This window comes from Oreochromis niloticus, linkage group LG18 (genome assembly GCF_001858045.2).
Source record: "Oreochromis niloticus isolate F11D_XX linkage group LG18, O_niloticus_UMD_NMBU, whole genome shotgun sequence".
NCBI lineage: Eukaryota > Metazoa > Chordata > Actinopteri > Cichliformes > Cichlidae > Oreochromis > Oreochromis niloticus.
Window position 1 is genome coordinate 4,549,846 of NC_031982.2, and position 20,036 is coordinate 4,569,881.

At 42.4% G+C, this 20,036-nt stretch overlaps 2 protein-coding genes, 1 long non-coding RNA gene and 3 other non-coding genes across 20 annotated transcripts in view; 2 read left to right on the forward strand and 4 right to left on the reverse strand.

Annotated features, from left to right (window-relative positions):
• depdc5 (DEP domain containing 5, GATOR1 subcomplex subunit) overlaps positions 1-4,226 on the reverse strand; it is a 25,862-nt gene extending 21,636 nt beyond the window's left edge. For 6 of the 15 annotated variants that reach the window (XM_005464520.4, XM_005464519.4, XM_005464523.4 and 3 more), the window contains exons 1-12: positions 3,859-4,120; positions 3,572-3,640; positions 3,405-3,492; positions 3,266-3,312; positions 1,850-1,935; positions 1,686-1,769; positions 1,555-1,604; positions 1,323-1,392; positions 738-816; positions 603-664; positions 405-474; positions 62-134 (exon numbers count right to left, since the gene is read on the reverse strand). In XM_005464520.4, coding sequence (XP_005464577.1) covers positions 62-134; positions 405-474; positions 603-664; positions 738-816; positions 1,323-1,392; positions 1,555-1,604; positions 1,686-1,769; positions 1,850-1,935; positions 3,266-3,312; positions 3,405-3,492; positions 3,572-3,629 — 767 coding nt within the window. In that variant the 5' untranslated portion in view covers positions 3,630-3,640; positions 3,859-4,120. Of the gene's footprint in view, positions 1-61; positions 135-404; positions 475-602; positions 665-737; positions 817-1,322; positions 1,393-1,554; positions 1,605-1,685; positions 1,770-1,849; positions 1,936-2,325; positions 2,523-3,265; positions 3,313-3,404; positions 3,493-3,571; positions 3,641-3,858 lie in introns of those variants that run through there. The other 9 variants (XR_268005.3, XM_005464525.4, XM_005464527.4 and 6 more) reach the window with 7 other exon arrangements.
• Positions 4,227-4,619: 393 nt separating this feature from the next.
• Positions 4,620-4,691, reverse strand: trnag-ucc (transfer RNA glycine (anticodon UCC)). Its single transcript has one exon. It is a non-coding gene; the product is annotated as a tRNA-Gly (tRNA).
• Positions 4,692-4,957: 266 nt separating this feature from the next.
• On the reverse strand, positions 4,958-5,030 carry trnak-cuu (transfer RNA lysine (anticodon CUU)). The gene has a single exon. It is a non-coding gene; the product is annotated as a tRNA-Lys (tRNA).
• A 199-nt stretch (positions 5,031-5,229) lies between these two features.
• On the forward strand, positions 5,230-5,303 carry trnan-guu (transfer RNA asparagine (anticodon GUU)). The gene has a single exon. It is a non-coding gene; the product is annotated as a tRNA-Asn (tRNA).
• Positions 5,304-5,552: 249 nt separating this feature from the next.
• pdca (phosducin a) lies at positions 5,553-13,198 on the forward strand. Its single transcript, XM_003459171.5, has 7 exons — positions 5,553-5,725; positions 9,384-9,496; positions 11,058-11,118; positions 11,286-11,422; positions 11,525-11,744; positions 11,900-12,012; positions 12,704-13,198. Exons 3-7 carry the CDS (start codon positions 11,070-11,072, stop codon positions 12,890-12,892), a joined length of 708 nt encoding a protein of 235 aa, XP_003459219.1. The 5' UTR covers positions 5,553-5,725; positions 9,384-9,496; positions 11,058-11,069; the 3' UTR covers positions 12,893-13,198.
• A 4,854-nt stretch (positions 13,199-18,052) lies between these two features.
• LOC112842966 (uncharacterized) lies at positions 18,053-20,011 on the reverse strand. The gene is made up of 2 exons (XR_003215054.1): positions 19,569-20,011; positions 18,053-19,252 (listed from the first exon to the last, which is right to left on the reverse strand). It is a non-coding gene; the product is annotated as an uncharacterized LOC112842966 (long non-coding RNA).
• Between the last annotated feature and the right edge of the window lie 25 nt (positions 20,012-20,036).

Consider the following 20,036-nt stretch of genomic DNA (forward strand, 5'->3'; position numbering starts at 1 on the left):
GATTAGAATCAGACTCACAGGCCGCCCTTTTGTTGACAGCCACACGTGTTGGGATTCTTACCTGTAGAAGTCTTCATAGAAGCGTCCCTCGTGGTCTTGTCTGATGGAGCCTCTAAGAATCTCTGGAAATTCCTCTGAGGAAAATAAGACATTGCGCTCTTTCAGCACAGATTTATGTTTACCAGCAAACACACATCACATGTTAAAGCAAATGTTCTTGTGTTATGCTTACACAGAAAAACAAACACCTGGAGGAACACGTATAACAAGAGAATGAGGGCTTCCCCACCACAGCAGCCTGCATGAGCAGTTACTTTATATATTCACTTTAAGCAGTCAGGAAAAAAAGAGAAATCTCCAACAGTGCAACAAGACTGACAACATTTCACATAGCTCACACTGACCTAATGTTTTGGCGTTGTAGAACGTACGTGAGAACAGTACAACCGTCACCTCGTGGCTGCAGTTCTTCTCCTGGTTTGGGATTAAACATGTTAGGTAGTCATGACATCAGGAGCGTGGGGAATCATTCATATGGTCACTGAGAGGAAACAGCAGGGCGCTAATAAAAACAGGGCATGCAAACAAAGAAAAGCACAAACCTTCCACTTAGTGAAAAGGTCAGACAGAAAACCATTGACAGCCTTTTCAAAGTAGAGATCCCCTAAGAGAAAAGACTCGGATCAGACACGGCATGAAAAGCTCGCCTTAAAAACAAAAACATCAAATAATCTTACCATAGATGTCAAAGTCCCACATCTCACAGCTCATCTGGATAAAGATGTAAACCATGGCAGACGTGGATCTGAACACCACCTGTGTCACAGTAGGAAGCATGGGTGGAGAACACGTTTGTGGCACACATCATTTTCCTCCATACCAGAGGACGAATTTTTATATCCAATGGAAAAAAGCAAATCAAGTTACCAACACAACATTTGTTGCTTGTTCATTCTCAAGTCTGAGTTCAGGTGTAATCTGTCCTATTCAGTACAAGGATAAAAGTATGCAGCAACCTACCACAGTCTGGAAAAACACTGAAAACACACTGAATTTACTTTCTACACTTTTAGCCCTTTAGTCAGTAAAGTAATGATGCAGGAGGTGGAGGACCGGGGACGGCCTGAATTAGCTCAAACCTTTCAGTGAGAACTTTATTTTATTGATATTCTTAGTTATTACAATGAAATGTTAACGTCTTTGGAACATTTTGACACTGTTGAGTGAATGAAAACAATGTAACAGGGTCTTTCTTGGGTTAGGGTAATCCTTAGCTGAGGTACTGACAGATCGCTGCATCAGCATCTTCTTCCTCCACTTACCCTGGAGTCTTCACTGATGTAGCCACAGGTCACCTTCTCTCCTTTCACCCACAGTTCACTGGCCTGAGCTCTGAAGATTCAAACACATCTTAAGTATGAAAAACTCTGCGATCACTTCATTTACCATCGTGAACAAAGAAGACTCAATGTGTAAATGTCACTAACACTAAAATGACTCATCCTTTTGGTTAACCCTTATAAACACAGCTGTGAAGTCATCTTATTTATGTACCTGATTCCTGCAAACTCAACCTTCTGGGACACGTAAGCACATGTGCTCACCTGGAAGGAACCAAAGAACAGCAAACTTAAATACTACACCCCATGCAGCATTCAAATGGACCTGATGTTCACATGGCCCACCAGGCTTTTCTTCAGTCTCCACATGTCTCCTCTGCCGATGTACTGGTCCTTGAACGTCAGCTCCACCAGGTCCAGCGTTACGTCCTGACAGGAAAAAACAGACACTGTGTCCCAGTCACAGTTGGAGGAGCCGAGGAGCCGAGGAGCACTCAGAGCGAACGTACCTTAGGGTCGACGATGTTAACGATGACATCCTGGTATGCACGCAGCTTGAAGGCCTGTGCTACAGTCTGGTCCACACTGATCGTCTCTGTGTAACGACAACATGTTCATCCTCTGAATTTCATTAGATTGTAAGGCAGAGCTATCATTTTACCCATGTTGATGATCTTTCTGCCAATAACATTCGAGTCCTTAAAAACATGCCAAACAATGACAGTTAAATATTAAAACACTAAAGCCTGAGTACAATAAAGTAAGAATATAAAGGCAAAAGCAGAAAATAGTTACATTACATAGTTACAGAGTCCACATGAAAGCACTTTGTGGTCTTTAAGTGTTCTCACAGTGTGGTCAAGTATGCTTTGGAGTCAGCTGCAGAGACTGTGCACTTACAAAATGCACCAAGGAAGAGGCAGGAAAGGAAAGCAGAGGTCAGGTGCCTCAAGATTTCATGCACTACAGCTGTAATGAAGCTGACCTTCAGGTAGAGATAACTGGTTCAGAGTCTGACAAGGTCTCCAGAATGTCTACAAGCAGATGACTGAACAAACAAAGCTTGAAGGGAAGAGCAGTTGCCAAGAAGTCATTACTGAGGCCTGGAAAAACATCCAGGGAGCACAAACGCTGAACTGTAGGTGACAGGAAGAAGGTAACTCTGGATGGGTGTGTCCACCAGCCACCAGCATCTTTGTGATTATGTCCAGACAAAAGCTGGAAAAGCTTTTAATACCAGGTGCACTGCACCCAGTTAAACACTGATGTTTACCAGGTGCGAAAATCAACAGTCTCAGCAAGAAGGTCGACCAATCCATTATGGACTGAAACTGACTGCTCGTGGGTTCATACACTAACATGACAAGGACTCCAAGCACACTTCAAAGCTGTTTCAAAGACTTGGGATTTATTCGATTTATTGTACAAAAGCCATGCATCTCTAATACCAGAGAGAACTGGAACTCAGTGACAACAGGCACTGTTGAAAGATACATAAACACACAATGCCAGCAAGAATGAAAGCTGACATGAGGGCCAAAGGAGCCCTGGAAATACATTTTCATTTACAGTGCTGTTTTTAAACACAGCACAAAAACCCTAAAAAGGTGGTAAAGCTCAGGCTTCAGACTGGTCCAAACATTCAAATCCTGCCTCTACACGTGTGAGTGAGCGGGGATATCAGACGGCACCCTCGGGCACACAGCTCTGGCTGTGAGTCCCACTCAGCCCAAAAACAGAGAAAAGCTGGCTTCAAGGGAGCGGAGGTGAAATAGCTGTTTCCCTGGTTTGAGACCAGAAGGGAAATGACTACATAAACAAAAGTCAATCATATTGTGTATTGCAGGAATAAGCTATCAGGTTTTATCTTATAAAGAATAAATGAAAGGTTTAAACACCACAAACACGCTGCTACCTAAGATTACCTTTCTGTAGGTCCTCTTTTAGGCTCTTCACCTGCAGCAGGAGGGGACTGGGAATATTTCAAAAGGGACAAGGCCACATTATAGTTTCAATGGCAAATGCTTAATCCTATAAAAATACAGCAATCTTACATAATCTCACCTGTATTCATCGGTGGGATGTGCAATCTCAATTATATTCCCCAAAGTGACTTGAGGGAAAACTTTTGGGTTGACAACCAACTCGTCGTCTGTTCGGAGGATAAGTTCATTTGAAAAAGCAATCAAATCTTTGCAGAGAAACAAACACGGAGAAGAGTCTCTACTCACCGCTTCCACCGAAACCTTTCTTGTGCAGCACGAGCTTATACGACTTACTGGTCTTCATGGTTTAACCGGCTGGTAAACAAAACCACGAGATCATCAGTGACATCTCAAACCAATGAGAGAGCTGAATTCTGACTCATATGAAGTTATTGACCCTGGCATGGCAGTTTCCCGTGATGACCAGCAAGCAGCTGCCAAGCAGGACTTAAAGACACTTGTGCAATAACGGTCTTAACGACTACTTAACACTAAAGGAAGACATAAACACGTGAACACGAATAAAAAAGTACCTGAACTCTCTTTCTCCAACAATTCACTCCCAGCAGCTCAGATTGTCCACAGATGGTGATAGCATTGTAGCCTAGCAAACGACAAGTGGCTCTAACAACTTACAGCATCAACCTGACAGCAGCACCAAGGCTGCTCTAACTACCTACAATGAAAAGGCATCCAAACAATTCAGATCAGTTTTAACTACTGCTTCTACGCAGACATATGTAGCAGTCGTGTGACTATTACCTGCACTCTGTACACTTCCTCCACATCATGGAAACGAGCGATGCGATTGGTTCGCGGCAGCTCAGAGAGCGTGTTAGAAAAACAAGAGGACTAACTGCGCTCATTTCCGGCTTCGCTTTTTTAGGCGCATTAATCCGAGTGTTAGATTCCCGGAAAGTGCAACACAGTTTGACAACACAAATATATATATGTGTGCGTGTGTGTGCGTGTGTGTGCGTGTCAAACCGTGTACAGATGAATAGAATTGAGTTTCTGGGGATTTATTGGCCTGAATTATTGAGCATACATTAAGCCAGGTCACACCATACACATACCCATTTTAGCCCTAAACCCGTTAAAACAGCGTTGTGTTTTTTTTAAACATTTCTTAAAAAGAGAAAATAATTTGATAAGATCTTTGTAGGAAGAAAGGGAAAAAGGTCAAAGCTAAAGAGCCATATTTGGGGTGATCTTTTCTTTGCCTGTAGAACAGTAGATTTACATTTGGTTGTAAAATGCCGTCCTTGGGGGAGGAAATCGTTCACGAAAAGCTTGCGTTGGCCGGGAATCGAACCCGGGTCAACTGCTTGGAAGGCAGCTATGCTAACCACTATACCACCAACGCAGGTGGAAGTTGACCGACGGTCTACTAAACTGGTGTTTCGGTCATTTAACTTGACATCGACACCAGCGTCTCCGTAATGTAGAGGTTATTACGTTCGCCTACCACGCGAAAGGTTCCGGAAGCAGTGGTTAACTGCTTAGGTGTTCTGTTTTTTGTTTTTTAAATTAAAAACTTTCTGCCACTTTCCCAATGTGCAAAAGGTTTAAAACGGCTAAATATTTATGGCCTTTTTTTGCTTTATGGAAAGACGAAACACAAAAGCTGTGCGCCCAACGTGGGGCTCGAACCCACGACCCTGAGATTAAGAGTCTCATGCTCTACCGACTGAGCTAGCCGGGCGACTGGAAGCAGGGAAAAACTAATTTTAGTTGAGGGTCCAGTAGGAGCTGGTGGCATTGTTTATTGCTGCATGTATGTCCAACAATACTTTATGTGTTCATCATTGTAAACGGAAAAGTTAGCGGACTAAGAAAAAGACAAGATTTTTTACATCAAAATATACGCCTTTTTTTTCCTTGAAGGGCTCATGGACTGGTGTGTCTCTGTGGCGCAATCGGTTAGCGCGTTCGGCTGTTAACCGAAAGGTTGGTGGTTCGAGCCCACCCAGGGACGGCACGTTTTGTCATCGTTTTTTAAATAAATAACCTCTATTCCACAGGTGTTGAACTCCAGGCTTCAAGGGCCTGTGTCCTGCAGGGTTTAGACGTGTCCCTGATCCAACACAGCTGATTCAAATGGCTAAATGACCTCCTTAACGTGTCTTGAAGTTCTCCAGAGACCTGGTAATAAATTAATCATTTGATTCAGGTGTGTTGACACAGGGCGAGATCTAAAATCTGGAGTGCCCTACCCTTGGGTTGGATGTAGCATTGGGCAGGGCAAAACACCGGTGACAACCACAAAGATGAGAAGCAGGTTCAGCTTTCAACAGTGGCACAGAAAATTTGCAAGAGAGAGCATTTTTTCAATTTCACTTACTGAAGTGTGTGGAATGGAAAAGAATGGCTTGACTTCTGATACACAGCTCACAGTAGGTGAGTAGAGCTGCCGGGACCTTTAGGCTACGTTCACACTGCAGGTCTTAATGCTCAATTCCGATTTTTTGATCAAATCTGATTTTTTTGTCTGCTTGTTCACACTACAAATAAAATGCGACAGCAAACGCGCTCTAGTGTGAACGCTCAAAGCGGCCCGCATGCGCAAAAGAAGACGTCACACACAACGCGCTCTGTTTAGACCCAGAGCAAACAATATTGTTTGACTGATGGCCCTTAATATAAAGACTTCGGACTTTACGTTTCCAGATTTTTGCTTTAAGTTATTTTGTTATTTACATAATAATGTAGATGACCTAATAATGATCCTTTTTGCTGTTTTAGAGGAGCGGTGCTTCTAAGGATAGTTGCAGATTTCTGTCAGAATCTGCAGATTATACAGTACAAATAAAATGTTCACATTTCTCCAACGTTGTCTTCCCAACAGTTTCACTGGATGGTAGGAAATCGTTCGCGATGTCCTATCGGGCGCTTCTCCGGCGCTGATAATTGGCATCTGTGTTGTGTCAGTGACGTAAAAGACGGATTTAATGCGACTTGACCGTTCACACAGCAGTCGCTTTCTAAAACATCGGATACATATCGGATTCAGTACCACATACGAAAGTGACCCAGATCGGATTTGAAAATATCGGATTTGTGCCGTTCACACTGTCAGACCATGATCGGATATGGGTCACATAGGGGCGAAAAAATCGGATTTGATGCGCTTTCGCCTGCAGTGTGAACGTAGCCTTAGTCCAGTTGCACTGATGATACGAGATAGATTTCAAAGAAGTATCTTTTGTAGACAACCAAACGTTTTCCACCTTGACAGAATTCAGATGTACAACTATTACAGCAGCAGGGCTTCTGGCCTGTTTGCAGTCAAGACCTTTGACTCAAAACTCAAAACATTTCGTACGTAACAAAAAAAGACCCAGAACTGTTGAGCGTCCTGTTTAAAATGGCACTGTGAGATTTCAGTCAGCCAGAGCATTTAGTTGATTATTTATGGTGTAATTGATTATTGGCGTATGATGCTGACGAGTAATGATGGTTATATTTGTCATGTAATAATTGTTATCCTCCCCTCTGTTTTCTTGTTATTTAGAACCACACATTTACACCCCCATACACTAGGGTGACCATATTTTGATTTCCAAAAAAGAGGACACTTGTCTCAGTCATGAAGAACTTGCTTAAAGAAACATAAAATTGGCCCGGGCATTTTGACTAGAGACCGGCCCACCAGGTATTATAGGGAAATCCTTAAAGCCTTTGAATGAAAACAAACGCTGTTGTGACAGTGATGTGCACTGTCTTGTTGGTATATGTATGATTTCTATACATTTTACATCAGATGAAAACTTTGGTTGTAAGATTCAGATAATTGTTTAATAAAAGCGAGATATTTTAAATGAGAATAAGAAAGAAAAGTATTTCCTTGTGCCCCCCTTTCCCTGTTAATGCCCTACCTGGCCCCCTGGCAACACTTTGCTAGACCCGCCCCTGCACAGTTACCAGCTGTCCGCTACTTAGAAAAGGATCCTGGTGTTATTTGTCTCTCAGAAACAGTTCATAACTTCAACTCATTCATGTCACCTAAAAGGTAAACCTGTTTCTCCATCACCTGTTCAGCTCTGATGATTCAGTAAGGACATCTCCTGGTTTCATCTGCATGTTTCCCTCTCACCAGATAACCAAACCGACATCATGACCAGCAGCTTTACAGCTGTGGCTCCAGCAAACATCAGCTGATACTAGAAATTAATATTAAATAAATTCTAACAACAGCTGATCAAGCTTAAACGTGCTGCTGTTGTTTAGCGCGACATCCGCTGGTTTCCTCTTTCTGGCGCAAAGTGGGCGATAAATAAACAAGAGAGAAAAGCCGATCAGCTGATCATTGATCAGTTTCATGATTGAAGTAGCAACAGGAGAGAGAGGGGAGAGAATGAGAGAAGAAGAGGCAGCTGCAGCGTAACGACAGAATAACTCCAGCTTTGTGTCTTTTTTCATTCTAGCTGAAGTTCGGGACAAACTGTGTTTCTTCTCAGCTCAACACGAAACCTGTAATATTTTCTCTGAATACGGGACGATTCAGTTTTTTACGGGACGGTTGGCAACTCTACTAACTAACCTTATGAATAAAGTAAAGTTCACCATCAGTAACATCACAGCACCCACCCAACTGTGTAGAAACTCCGTCATGCTAGCTAGTACACAGTAAGAGTTATTGTAACTGACTGTAAAAAGTCAGCACAACGAAAATAAACTCCACCTAAACTTGGTTTATATCTGACCCAGATAGACTGCAGGTCATAACTTCTTACCTGAAGTTCAGTTCACCTGACACTCGGACTGGTGGCCGCCTCGGGTCTCTCCTCCTCCTGCTGGCCTCTGTGGAAGCTCCGCCATAGCCACCACCAAACAACTGAGTTATTCTTACACATCGGCCAGCATATGGCCAATCCACCACCTTTCATTGTTCATGCCGTTACAAAAAACCCCATCGGCCCATAAAAACAAAAAATCACCAATGCCCGGTATGCCCGATGGCCAGTCCCGCTATGGTCGGTACGAGGGAAATTTCTTTTGCAGTTCGTCTGAATGATGCACTTGCGCTTTGGGATCTTTTAAGCATCATTAGGCGCGTTGCTGCGCGCTGTCTGTCCGGTCTGTGAGCGCAGAACAAGCGCTCACAAAGCAGCAGTTTGGGGATGACGTCACACACGTGCGTCCTCTGTCCAAATATAGGAAAACCCGGACATTTTTATCAATCTCGAAAATCCCCCCGGACAGAACGTGAAAAGAGGACATGTCCGGGGAAAAGAGGACGGTTGCTCACCCTACCATACGCTGAGTATAGCTGTACTACTACTGCTGTATTGATTCAAGTATCGATGGAACAAACTCTCTGTGCCCTACTCTCTGACCGGCGTCCTTGTCCATGGGGGGGTTTTCACCCCCGGCATCCCAGAGATAATGCTCTAACAAAGGCTGCACTGACTATTTCTTCTTCACTCACCTTTTTCACTCACCATCTGTTTATACACCAGTCTGGATTTGATCATTACTTATCATTAATCTCTGGCTCTCTTCTACACTGTGTCTTCTACCCTGTCTTCCCTCCACCACCCAGAACCAGTTGCGGCAGATGGCCCCGCCCCTCCCTGAGCCCGGTTCCGGAGGTTTCTTCCTGTTGAAAAGGAGTTTTTCCTTTCCGCTCTTGCCAAGTGCTTACTCAAAGGGGGTTGTCTGGTTGTTGTCTGATTGCTGAGGTTTTCTCTGTATTAAAAAAAGTTTCTATTTTAACATTTTGTGTTCCAGGCTTCTAGATACTAAAATAAAACATAAGTGGAGCACACACTGCCACAGTTAAATTGCGATGTCCAAAACAAACCATAAAAAGTAAACTGAAGAAATAAACTCATTGGCTAGATAATGACCATATTTCACTCAGTAACCAAAGCAACAGACCACTACTTGTTTTGTTTTCCACATGTAAAACATGTAAAAAATGCTGTGTTCACTTTGGCCTCCTCAGTCCATAACACTGAGCCAGGTATTGCACCTAATCATATTAAACAACACAACATTATGGTGACAATGATTATGACGACTGTGAAGATTAAGCTTATTCCCTCTGCTCTAGCTCCACCCTTTTCTAAGCCTGCACTCCTCGCTCTCAGCCAGATCTCACACTATCAGTGAATCACAAGATTGACTGACTGGCTTTTAAAACCAGTTCTTACTCAACAGACAAAGGTAAGAGCTGGTCATTTATTCCTTTAGAAAGCATGCATTGGTGCAAATATTTATTTTTGCATTGAAAACAGTGATTGTTAAGGCTGCTGTTGTAAGTCTAGCCTTTGACACAGACTGATGTGGTTAACACTCAGTTACTTTGTGTTTGTTTGGTGTTCCACAAACATATTGTTGCATATAAATCTGTTTAGGTATGCTTCTGCATTTCTTCATTTTGTTAAATCCATTCTTATGTGTTTTCTTACTTACTTTTCAAGCCATGTCATGTTAAAAAGCATCGCACTCTAGAGTTAAAGTTCACTTCTTTAACTGAATGTGAGTTCATTAAAACCAGTGAAGGAAGAAATGAAAGCTTTGACAACCTGAACGAATGAGCTGCCTCAGCCTAATGGGCTTCATCAGTTATATGACTGACGTAGCTTTGCTTAGTACTCTGTTGTCATCGACCGCCCAGCTGTCTCAGCAGCTTTCAGTGTGACATGTACTGCTGTATGAAGCAATATATCTGGAATATTTAGTGATCACAGTTGACGGATGGATAGCAAATAAAGAAATAAATACAACATTTTCCAGCATGTCTTTTTATGCACAATTGCCTGGTCTCAGTTCATGTGGGAGGCAAAATAAGATAAACATTAGAGCAATGGCAAAACTTTTGGAGAGCAATGATATGCACAGTCTTTTATAATTTTTTACAAGCAGGTGTAAGATTGTGACAGTGAAGCTCATCCCACCCAGCAACATCAATGTAGCCAGGTCATTTTTCTGTGGCTGTTTTGTTTAAACTTTGCTGTCAGCTCTGTGGTGATACTTGAATATGTTACTAAAAGAAAGACATCGTGTATGTCCTCCTTATTCAAATTGGGATTTATACAGACATGTGGACATTTGAAAGATGCAGTGTTGTTAATTACAAGTTACGTAATGTAACAAATGGCTTTGTACTGGGAGTACAGAAAGAACTCCAACGTTTTTGTGTTTTTGAAAAGCATACACAAATGTTTGAGTAATGATCCATAAAACAGATAAATAACACAATCATGGTGAGTCCATCAGCTTCTTTTTAATCAGTTACAATGTTGGCATTTAGATCATAGTTAAGTAGGAAAAAAAATCTTTCCCATTGTAAAAACGGTCACAAGAGGATTTTGCATTTTCAGGGTCATACCAATAAAATAAATATATAAATAATATTTATTATAAATAATAAATAAAATAAAACTTCATTGTCTTGTTTAGCTTTCATTAAATTTTATTGGTTTTACCTCACAAATGATGTCATATCTCAGTCACATATATCTATATAAGCTGTCCTAAGTGTGAGTGTCAGACTCCTGGTAATCTCATCTTAATCTGATAAGTAAACTTCAGCCTAGTTTAAACTAAATGTTTGTGACAACTGTGTGCCTAAATGCATGAATCATGCTGCAGATATTCAGATGTGGAGCTGTCACGATGTCGATTAGTTGTGACATCAAGCCAAAATTACACAAGCTTATTTAAGCTAAAGAAAATATTGTTCAAGTAGCAAAAACACTGTTATCTACTCTGTGTGTCGCAGGCTTCCCGAAGGATGTCTGCCACTACTCAAGAAGAGGACGAAGTGCCCGCCAATCACACAGGTCAGAGACGTCACAAAGATGCAATAGTCCATTACAACTGGATGCAAAACTCAGTGGATTCAGGGTATTATTGCCTTCGATGCTGTTTTGACTCATGGTCGATGACCCGTGGCGTTTTGCATTCATGAAAACACGTGGCTTTGTTACACTTGTTTGTGTGTCTCCAGGTCCCAAAGGTGTCATTAATGACTGGCGAAGGTTTAAGTTGGACAGTGTGGATCAGACCGTCCCTCAGAACAAGAGAGAGCTGCTCAGACAAATGTCCAGTCCTCGAGATGATGACAAGGAGAGACTCAACAGAAAGGTGAATGGAAACATCTGGAACAATAGAATCATACTAATGACACAGAAAGGCATGCAAGTGTAAAGACAAGTGCAGCAGTAACATATGTTTTCTCAACTGTAGATGAGTGTTCAGGAGTATGAGTTGATCCAAGATGAGGACGAACGCTGCCTAAAACGCTACAGAAAACAGTGTATGCAGGAAATGCACGAGCGCCTGAGCTTTGGTCCCAAGTTTGAATCAGTCCATGAACTTGAGAGCGGAGAAGCATTCCTTGAAGTCATAGAGAAGGAACACCGGTTGACCCTGGTGGTGGTCCACATCTACCAGCATGGTGTCAAAGGTCAGGTGTTTGAGGGGGGTGCATATTCAAGTGTTGTCTCAACACGAAAATTCAAACTTCAGTTTACCTGAACAATAAATAGATGTTCCCCAAACAGCCATGTACTGGACACAGTGTTGTTTGCTAAAGGTTGTGGCTTCTCTGTGCTTTGTCAGGCTGTGAAGAGCTGAACTCATGCCTGGACTGTTTGGCTACTGAATACCCCAGTGTTAAATTTTGTCGTATTGATGCCGTGGCCACTGGTGCTGCTGAACGCTTCTCCTCTGAGGTTAGTGCACTGTTGGCTTACTGATGAAGAATTAGACTTTTAAATACACTTTCAGCTCCAGAACGTGTAGTACAAAATTTTGTTTTGGGTATAGATAGAATTTTATTTTGAACATGCAAATATAACTGAAATAAGAAATAAGAGAAAAGAAGAAAAAAACCAAAAACCCATCTAGTTTTCATGTATATGTCTACACAGTGTGTGTGCTTGAAAAGTTTACACTTGTTCTGTTCCTTATTTACAAATCAATATTCAGAATTTGACATTATATGATCCACACGTGTTTAACTATATACAAGTCTACACATAAACACACATAAAAAATTTCAGCACGTAAACCAAAACAACAACAAACTACATTTTTACATAAACTAAGCACCCTGTGGTTAACACCCGCTTAATCTATGAGCTTATTTTATATCTATGTGACAAATACCTTAATGAACAAGCTTGGGTTACTCTGGCCTTGATCTATAAAAATGAGGACAAGGGGACAACTCAATCCCTGTATTTCTTTTCCAAGAAAACTAGGGATTTCCCTGGGTTCTTATTTCGATCCTGTTCCCTATACTGAAAACATTCTTTTAAAGGTTTCTTGTCCAGGAAATATTCCTGTGGCTGGGAGTTACACCTAGCACTTCCAATTATAATGACTACAAGCTCATTTGGAGTTTTGTTGCTGTTCTTCCAGGTTCTTCCTACCCTGTTGGTGTACAAGGCTGGTGAGTTACTGGGTAACTTCCTGGCTGTGACCAAACACTTCAATGAAGAGTTCTTTGCAACGGATGTTGAGGCTTTTCTCAATGAATATGGCCTCTTACCCGAGAAGGAATTTGAAGCGTGTGCTGCTGATGAGGATGAGGGGGGGGAAGTGGAATAGAGCAATTATGCAGTGCACTGGAGGGGAGCAAATACAAGTAGAAAACAGGGGGGGAAGGATCTGACAGTAAGGGGCAAATAAAAAGGAGAGCTGAGGAAAAGGAGTGGAAGAACAGCAGCTGGGATATAAACACGAGTTTAAAAAAAAGCACAAAACTGTGCATACAGATAAACATCTAGCAGCTCAAATGCTGAATCTATTTAGAGACTGTTAGAAGTAAACCACAGACGGTGAGGACGTCTGTGCTGAAATACTGCTTAGCGGTGATGTCATAACTCTCCAATAAAAGATGTCTTCATCACAGTTCTTCCTGTCGGTGTCTGTCTGTCTTTTTTTATAATGAGCAATATTCATATTTTAATGTGATGTATATGAAACATCATCATGGACTGCAGAGGTGGGAGGGAACAAATACTTTGTCATGTACTTAAGGAGAGTTCTCAGGCATCTGTACTGTATTTTTCTGACAACGTTTTAGTTTTACTCCGTACGTTTTTAAACAAATTTCTGCACTTTTTCAAAACAGGCTCGTTACTTTTGGTTTGACAGATCTGAGTAGAGTTATTTCAGGGCTCTAGACTAACTTTTTGACATGGGTGCACCGGTGCGCCTAACTTTAAAAATTTAGGCGTACCGGCACAAAAGTTAGGCGCACTCAAATTTTTCAACTGCATCGCTTAACACCGCAGTTTTGCATGTGCACTTTCTTTGGGGGGGAAGTCCATACAGACAATATTCATTTCTAAATTATTAACTAACAAACTTGTGCTTAAAGTGCTTTGTCAACATTGTAGAAAATGTTAAACTTAATCATCATCTTGGCTCCTCTGACGACCTGTTTGCTGCTGCCTGCTGCTGAAAGGCAGTGGGGAGAGGGGACACTTGGGCAGTGCATTTATTGAAGCATATAATGTGTTTTCTGGATACACTGCTGTTTTTTCAGCATTCAAAGATTGATGGCACCGTGTCAGAGCTGGCTATGAATTTCAGACGGATCAGGCCTTAACTTAACACAAAAGTTATCAATAGTTCTTTTCATCTTTTCTTATTACCCACAGCTACATCCACTTCTGTTGGGCCTGGGCTGCTCACTAGGGCTGGGTATCATCACTGATTTCTATAATCCATTCGATTCCGGTTCTCAAAGTCCTGATTCGATTCAATTTAGCCTCAGACAGTCAGAAATATTATAATTCTGATCATTTATCAGCACTGATACATGTGAGACTTCATCAGAGGTGTGAACATCACAGCAGATGCCTTTGTGTCAAAGTAACTGAGAATAAAACAGAAAAACATGAAGCAGATTTTCCTGGTCTGGCTTTTTATAGCAGATAACCTTAAAAATATTCTGCAATTTTGCATAATTTTAAGAAGTTTAAATTTCTTCAGTATTGAACAGCAGAAATTAGGCTTTCTTGTCCGAGGTCATTTAAGTTATAAAAAAAACCACAGACAGCGGCCGACAGCGCTGCAAACAGCGGTAGACTTTGGGGTAATAAGCGAATGAATAATGCAGAAAACAGATTTGAGACGGGAAACTGTTCTTGAAGTACAGAGAGAGAGAGAGGGAGAGAGGGAGCTGTGCATGAAGTGTGATTTTTATCGTGGTGGAAGCAAAACAGCAAAAGTCAGAGGGAATTCATGACGACATTGATCAAATGTGAAGCGTAGTTTGCTGCTTCTTTTGCTGCTGGCTCGGTGAATTTTGGTTGGACAGACACAAAACCTGCAGCTCAGAATCAGCGCAAAAAAGACGTAAACACAGCGCGGACCCGACGCATCAGAATCGGTGAGCTCCGACGGCGTGTCCGTGTTCGGGCCGTGGGGTGAGAAAGCCGAGAAACACAAAGCTGATTCTGATGTGTCGGGTCCGCTCTGTGTTTACGTCTTTGTGTGGAATCCATGTACCTGCTCTCATTTACAGTTTGGTGGTTGTTGAAATAGTTTTGTGAGCTTTAACCTGAGAGTCTGGCGTTTCTGGCAAAACACAGTTATATTTAAAAGTCAATTCAGGATTTAATGAATCGATATCGCTTTATTCAAGCTACTCACCTCTCTCTATCCACCTGCACTTTCAACTGGACCACGGCCAATCAGAGAGGTCCCGCCCCTGACTATCTCTGATTGGTTTAGTCCACAATAGGGGCATAATGTGTGTCTGTTGTTGACCACACGGAGAGTTGCAGAGATTTTTTTTTTTTTTTTTTGCTACCCGAACAGTTGGTCGCACCGGTGCAACCAAATATTTTCTTTTAGTCGCACCACTGAAAAATTTGGTCACATTTGCGACCAAATTGGTTGCACTCTAGAGCCCTGTATTATTTCACACTGCGAGCCTCTGTGTCTCGAAGAATTTAAGCAGTTCTGAAGGCAAAAGAAGATTCAAGCTGGTACTAGCAAAGTGTAACTAATGAAGTAAATTTGTCTTTTGTCTTCATTTGGGTCACAAAATATAATCTTTAATTAATTCATGTCTATGACAGAGTTTTTCCCCCTAAAGACAGTGAATTACTAGTGCTTCATGTCTGAAAAGACTCCACTATAATAGACAGGAGGTGGTGACGATGAGTCGAGGCTTTCATCCTCTTTAATTAACCAGTCTGTTGTCCCAAACTGTTCTGTCATCATTACACATTAGGATTTTAAAAAAGTACTTTGAAGAAGGACCATTACATAAACCTTAACAGGGTAAAAGAATGAGACGGTGTACAGGGTGCATTGACTCAAATGTTTCATTTTTTACTAAACTGATGTGTTTTTAGTGGAGCTTCTTGATTTATTGGGCAACTTCTATGAAAATACCCTCCGGCTATAAAACATCAACGCATCGACTCCTGATTAATGCAAATATCCAGTTAATTATATTGCAGCATGGCAGGAACTGCGCGCATTTAGACATACAGGCATGAAGGAGAAGGGTGACTTTGAACACTGCACAGTTTTTGGTGCCAGACAGGCTGTGTGACTATTTCACAAACTGCTCATATATTAGGATTTTCCTAACAACCATGTATCTGTAACAATTTACAGGTAAAGGTCAGAAAAAAAGAGAAAATATGTAGTGAGCCATATTTCTGTGGCCAAAAATACCTTGCTAAAAAATTGGATGAAAAGGAGCAGATAAGCACATCAATAAGGTTACCAAAGCTTCTGTAACTTAGAAAATGTAAGGTTAGGAAATCTTTATCTCAAACTGACTAAACCTACAAAGGTTTTTTTGAGCTGTCATGTAATGAAATGAAATAAACGTGTCATTGTTATTGCCTGACTGCTTTGAGGTGATAGGAAGGCAACAGCAAGTCAAATAACTACTACACTTCAGCAGCTGCCTTAGCAATAGACGATCCCTCCAAGCGTTACCACTCACAGCTAAGACCAGAACTGAGGCTACAGACTCAACAAACCTGGGAAATATAAGATTGGAAAAACGTTTTCTGGTCTAATGAGTTTTGATTTCTACTGCAACATTCAGATGTTCTGGTCAGAATTTGGTGTGAACAAGCATGGATCCATCCTGTCTCGTGTCAACAGTTCAGGCTGCTGGTTGTGGTGGTATAATGGGTTGGGGCACATTGTCTTCTCACACTTCAGTCCCCAGCTGACTGATCATCATTTAAACACCAAGGCCTGCTAGCTGCTGGTGCTGACCACAGTAATAATAATAATAATAATAATGGATTGGATTTATATAGCGCTTTTCAAGGAACCCAAAGCGCTTTACAATGCCATTATTCATTCACGCTCACATTCATACACTGGTGGAGGCAAGCTACGGTTGTAGCCACAGCTGCCCTGGGGCAGACTGGCTGCTTCCAGCAGGGTAACGGCACAAAGCTCAGATCACCTCAAACTGTTGGTTTCTTTACCATGACAGTGTGTTCAGTGCACTGTTACTGTTTACCCACTAGCATTTACTGAAAGTGTGTAAGGGCGGGTGTGTTCTGTGACCTCAGGGAGGCATTTGAAGTTGTTACCAAGATGAGGAGTTTACGGATAACAAAAAAGCACAACAGCAATTAAAAAAAATCATTATTTTATGTATATATATGTATATATAAACATATATGTGTGTGTGTGTGTGTTTTAGATCACTGCCCTGAATTAATATGGTTTGTTAATTGCAATGATTGATCCATCAGTATGTTGTTTACAGTTTGTTTGCTTAGAGACTTCGAGCTTTTCACTGTCATTGTGCAGTTTCTTGCACAGTGAAATTGGGTAGCTGGACGACAAAGTTGCAAAAGTAAAGAAGAGAAAACAATATACAACGAGGGAAAAAAAATAAAAAGAATAAAAAGCAATATGTATGTATACATATATGTGAGTGAAACTATATACATGGTGTATGTGCAGACACATTGAAACAGAAACATTGTGGGGCTGTATACAAGGGCAGTTATGTAATATAATAAATAAATAAATAAAGGTGGAGGGGCTATGGTCATTTAGGGTGGGGATGGTAATTCCACTGAGACCAAAATATTGCACATGAGCCAAAAATTAGCACAGAACATGGAAAGACTGAGATATTGCACATAGTTGATCAATAGCAGCGTCAGAGTGGATGTGTTGGAGAAGTGTGTTCACACTCTTAGTTTGCATTAAGAGTTCTGACAGCCCACCGGAAGAAGCTGTTGGTTTTGCACCTGATGGATCTGAGCCTTTTTCCAGAGGGCAGGATGTTGAAGAGGTGGTGGTTAGGATGGAGGTGGTCCTTTATAATTGTCCTGGCTCTGGAGAGACACCTTGAGCTGGCAATTAAGTCCAGGGAGGACAGTGGACAGCCGATCACCTTCTCTGCAGTTCTGATGACCGTCTGTAGTCTCGTCAGCTGTTGTGCAACCAACGTACCACACAGGGATGGCGTGCACCAGCACACTCTCTATAGTGGCACGGTAGAAGGACACTAGGAGGTCAGTCTGCAGCCTGTTCCATCTCAGGACCCTCAGGAAATGGAGGCGGTGCTGGGCTTTCTTCACTAGGGCTGATGTGTTTGTGGACCAGGATAGGTCCTCGGATATGTGGGTGCCGAGGAACTTAAAGGAGGACGCCCTCTCCACATAGTCACCTTTTATGGAGAGGGGAGGGGGATCAGTTCTTGTTTTGCGTAAGTCCATGACCACTTCCTTTGTTTTCTTGGTGTTTAGGGTGAGGTTATTGTAGTCACACCATTCTGACAGCTGCTGGACCTCATCTCAAATTTGATGATGATGTTGCAGGGGTGTGTGGGGATGCAGTCACTGGTGTAGATGGTGTATAGGAGTGGACTCAGCACACATCCCTGTGGTGAGCCAGTGCTGAGTGACAGGGTGGATGATCTCTGGTTGCCAACCTTGACTGATTGTGAACGGTCTGGGAGGAAGTTTCTGATCCATGCACATGTGTGTATGTGTGTGTGTGTGGGGGGGGGGAGTCCAAGTTTACCAGCTTGTCTATAAGAATGTCTGGGATGATGGCATTGAAGGCCGAGCTGAAATCAATGAAGAGCATCCTTACTGATGTCCCAGGATTCTCCAGGTGATGCAGAGCGGAGTGGAGGGCGGTGGAAATTGCATCCTCTGTGGACCTGTTTGCCTTGTAGGCAAACGGGTGGGGGTCGAGCTGGGTGGGAGGCAGTCCTTTATGTGTTTTAAGACCAGCTTCTCTAAGCACTTTGCAACCACTGGAGTCGCTGAGGCCACTGATGGTGGTGGACCTGGGGACTGGGACTATTGTTGCTGACTTCAGGCAGTGAGTGAGGGACAGAGGCATGTGTCAGGGAGAGGTTGAATAGTCTGGTGAACACAGGAGCCAGCTGGTTGGCGCAGGCTTTGAGCACTCTACCAGGTATTCTGTCAGGGCCAGCAGCTTCCCTCTGATTTACTGCTCTGAACACATTGCAAAGCTGGTGTTCTTGGAGGCTAAATGTGTAGAGGCTGTGCTCAGAGGAGGCTGTGGGCAGGCGGTGTGCATGGTGGGGGTGACTGCAGTTTTCTCCAAGTGGGCAAAGAAGTGGTTAAGTTCCTCTGCTAATGAGACATCCATATTATCTATATTTGTCTCATTGCCATTGGTGACGTGTTTCAGGCCCTCCCATACCTTTCTGGAGTTGTTATCAGAGAGGTGAATAGTCCTCTGCCTTTTTTAAGGTCTGCTCTTGCTCTGCTGTACATGTCCTGGTCCCCAGATTTGTATGCAGAGTTGTGTGCCTTTAACAATGCCTGAACCTTACTTGTCATCCAGGGTTTACAGTTGGGGTAGACCCTGACCCGTGGTGACAGTGTCCATGCAGTGCTTGATGTAACCCAGCACTGCTATTGTGTGAGTCTCTGGGTCATCATGTTCAAAGACACTCCACTGTGTGAGGGCAAAACAGTCCTGCAATTGAGTGAGAGCTTCCTCAGAAAAGGTACAAGCTCTTTATTAAGATGCCACATTACAGTTATTTACATGCGTTTCTGAACAGAATAATTAGTTTTGGTAGTTCAACGTTATGCTTGAGCATGTCTGACTTCTCAGAGAAGTTCAACATGCCGGCTCAAAATTTGTGAAACAGCACAACTTTGGTGATTTTTGGAGGTTGGTCATTATGAACACAGGTCCTTTCATACATGTCAGAGATCCTGCCTAAATCTTTCAAACCATGACTGATTAGGACATGACCAGTTCACTTTGTCAAACTAAAATAACCTACCTGTTGTTCCTGGAGGACACCTGTAGATGTAACCTGCAGACTGTTTGTGGCCATAGCTTTCAGGCAGAAGAGGCTCACTGCCATACAAGGCATGTCAAGATCTCTCAATGCAGCTGCTGCCGTTTCTTCAAGCACTGCTGCCACACTCATTGATGACGGCCCTCAAACCCTGGAAGGAGGAAGGATATTTAATATGATCAACACTACATATGATGTTCATTAAAGATAACACGGGGACAGGCTGTTCTGGACAGAGCTTGTTGTTTTTCAGGTGTGAATAAGTTCAAATGAATACATCTGTCTTAGTTTCCTTGTTTATTATTCTCCACATTATCTGAGCAAGAGGCCAGGTGGCCCTTTACCAGGCCAGCATTCACAGCTGTACTTCACCCATTGTCCTTACAGATGGCGCTATTAAAGCAGGGTTCAGAGTAGCAAGGCGGTCGAGGTGTCTCACAGGCTGTGTCC

Coding starts and splice junctions, on each gene's coding strand:
- pdca (XM_003459171.5), top strand. CDS start 11,070: ATGTCTGCCACTACTCAAGAAGAGGACGAAGTGCCCGCCAATCACACA. Junction 11,745..11,899: donor CTACCAGCATGGTGTCAAAG/GTCAGGTGTTTG, acceptor GTGCTTTGTCAG/GCTGTGAAGAGCTGAACTCA. Junction 12,013..12,703: donor CTGAACGCTTCTCCTCTGAG/GTTAGTGCACTG, acceptor CTGTTCTTCCAG/GTTCTTCCTACCCTGTTGGT.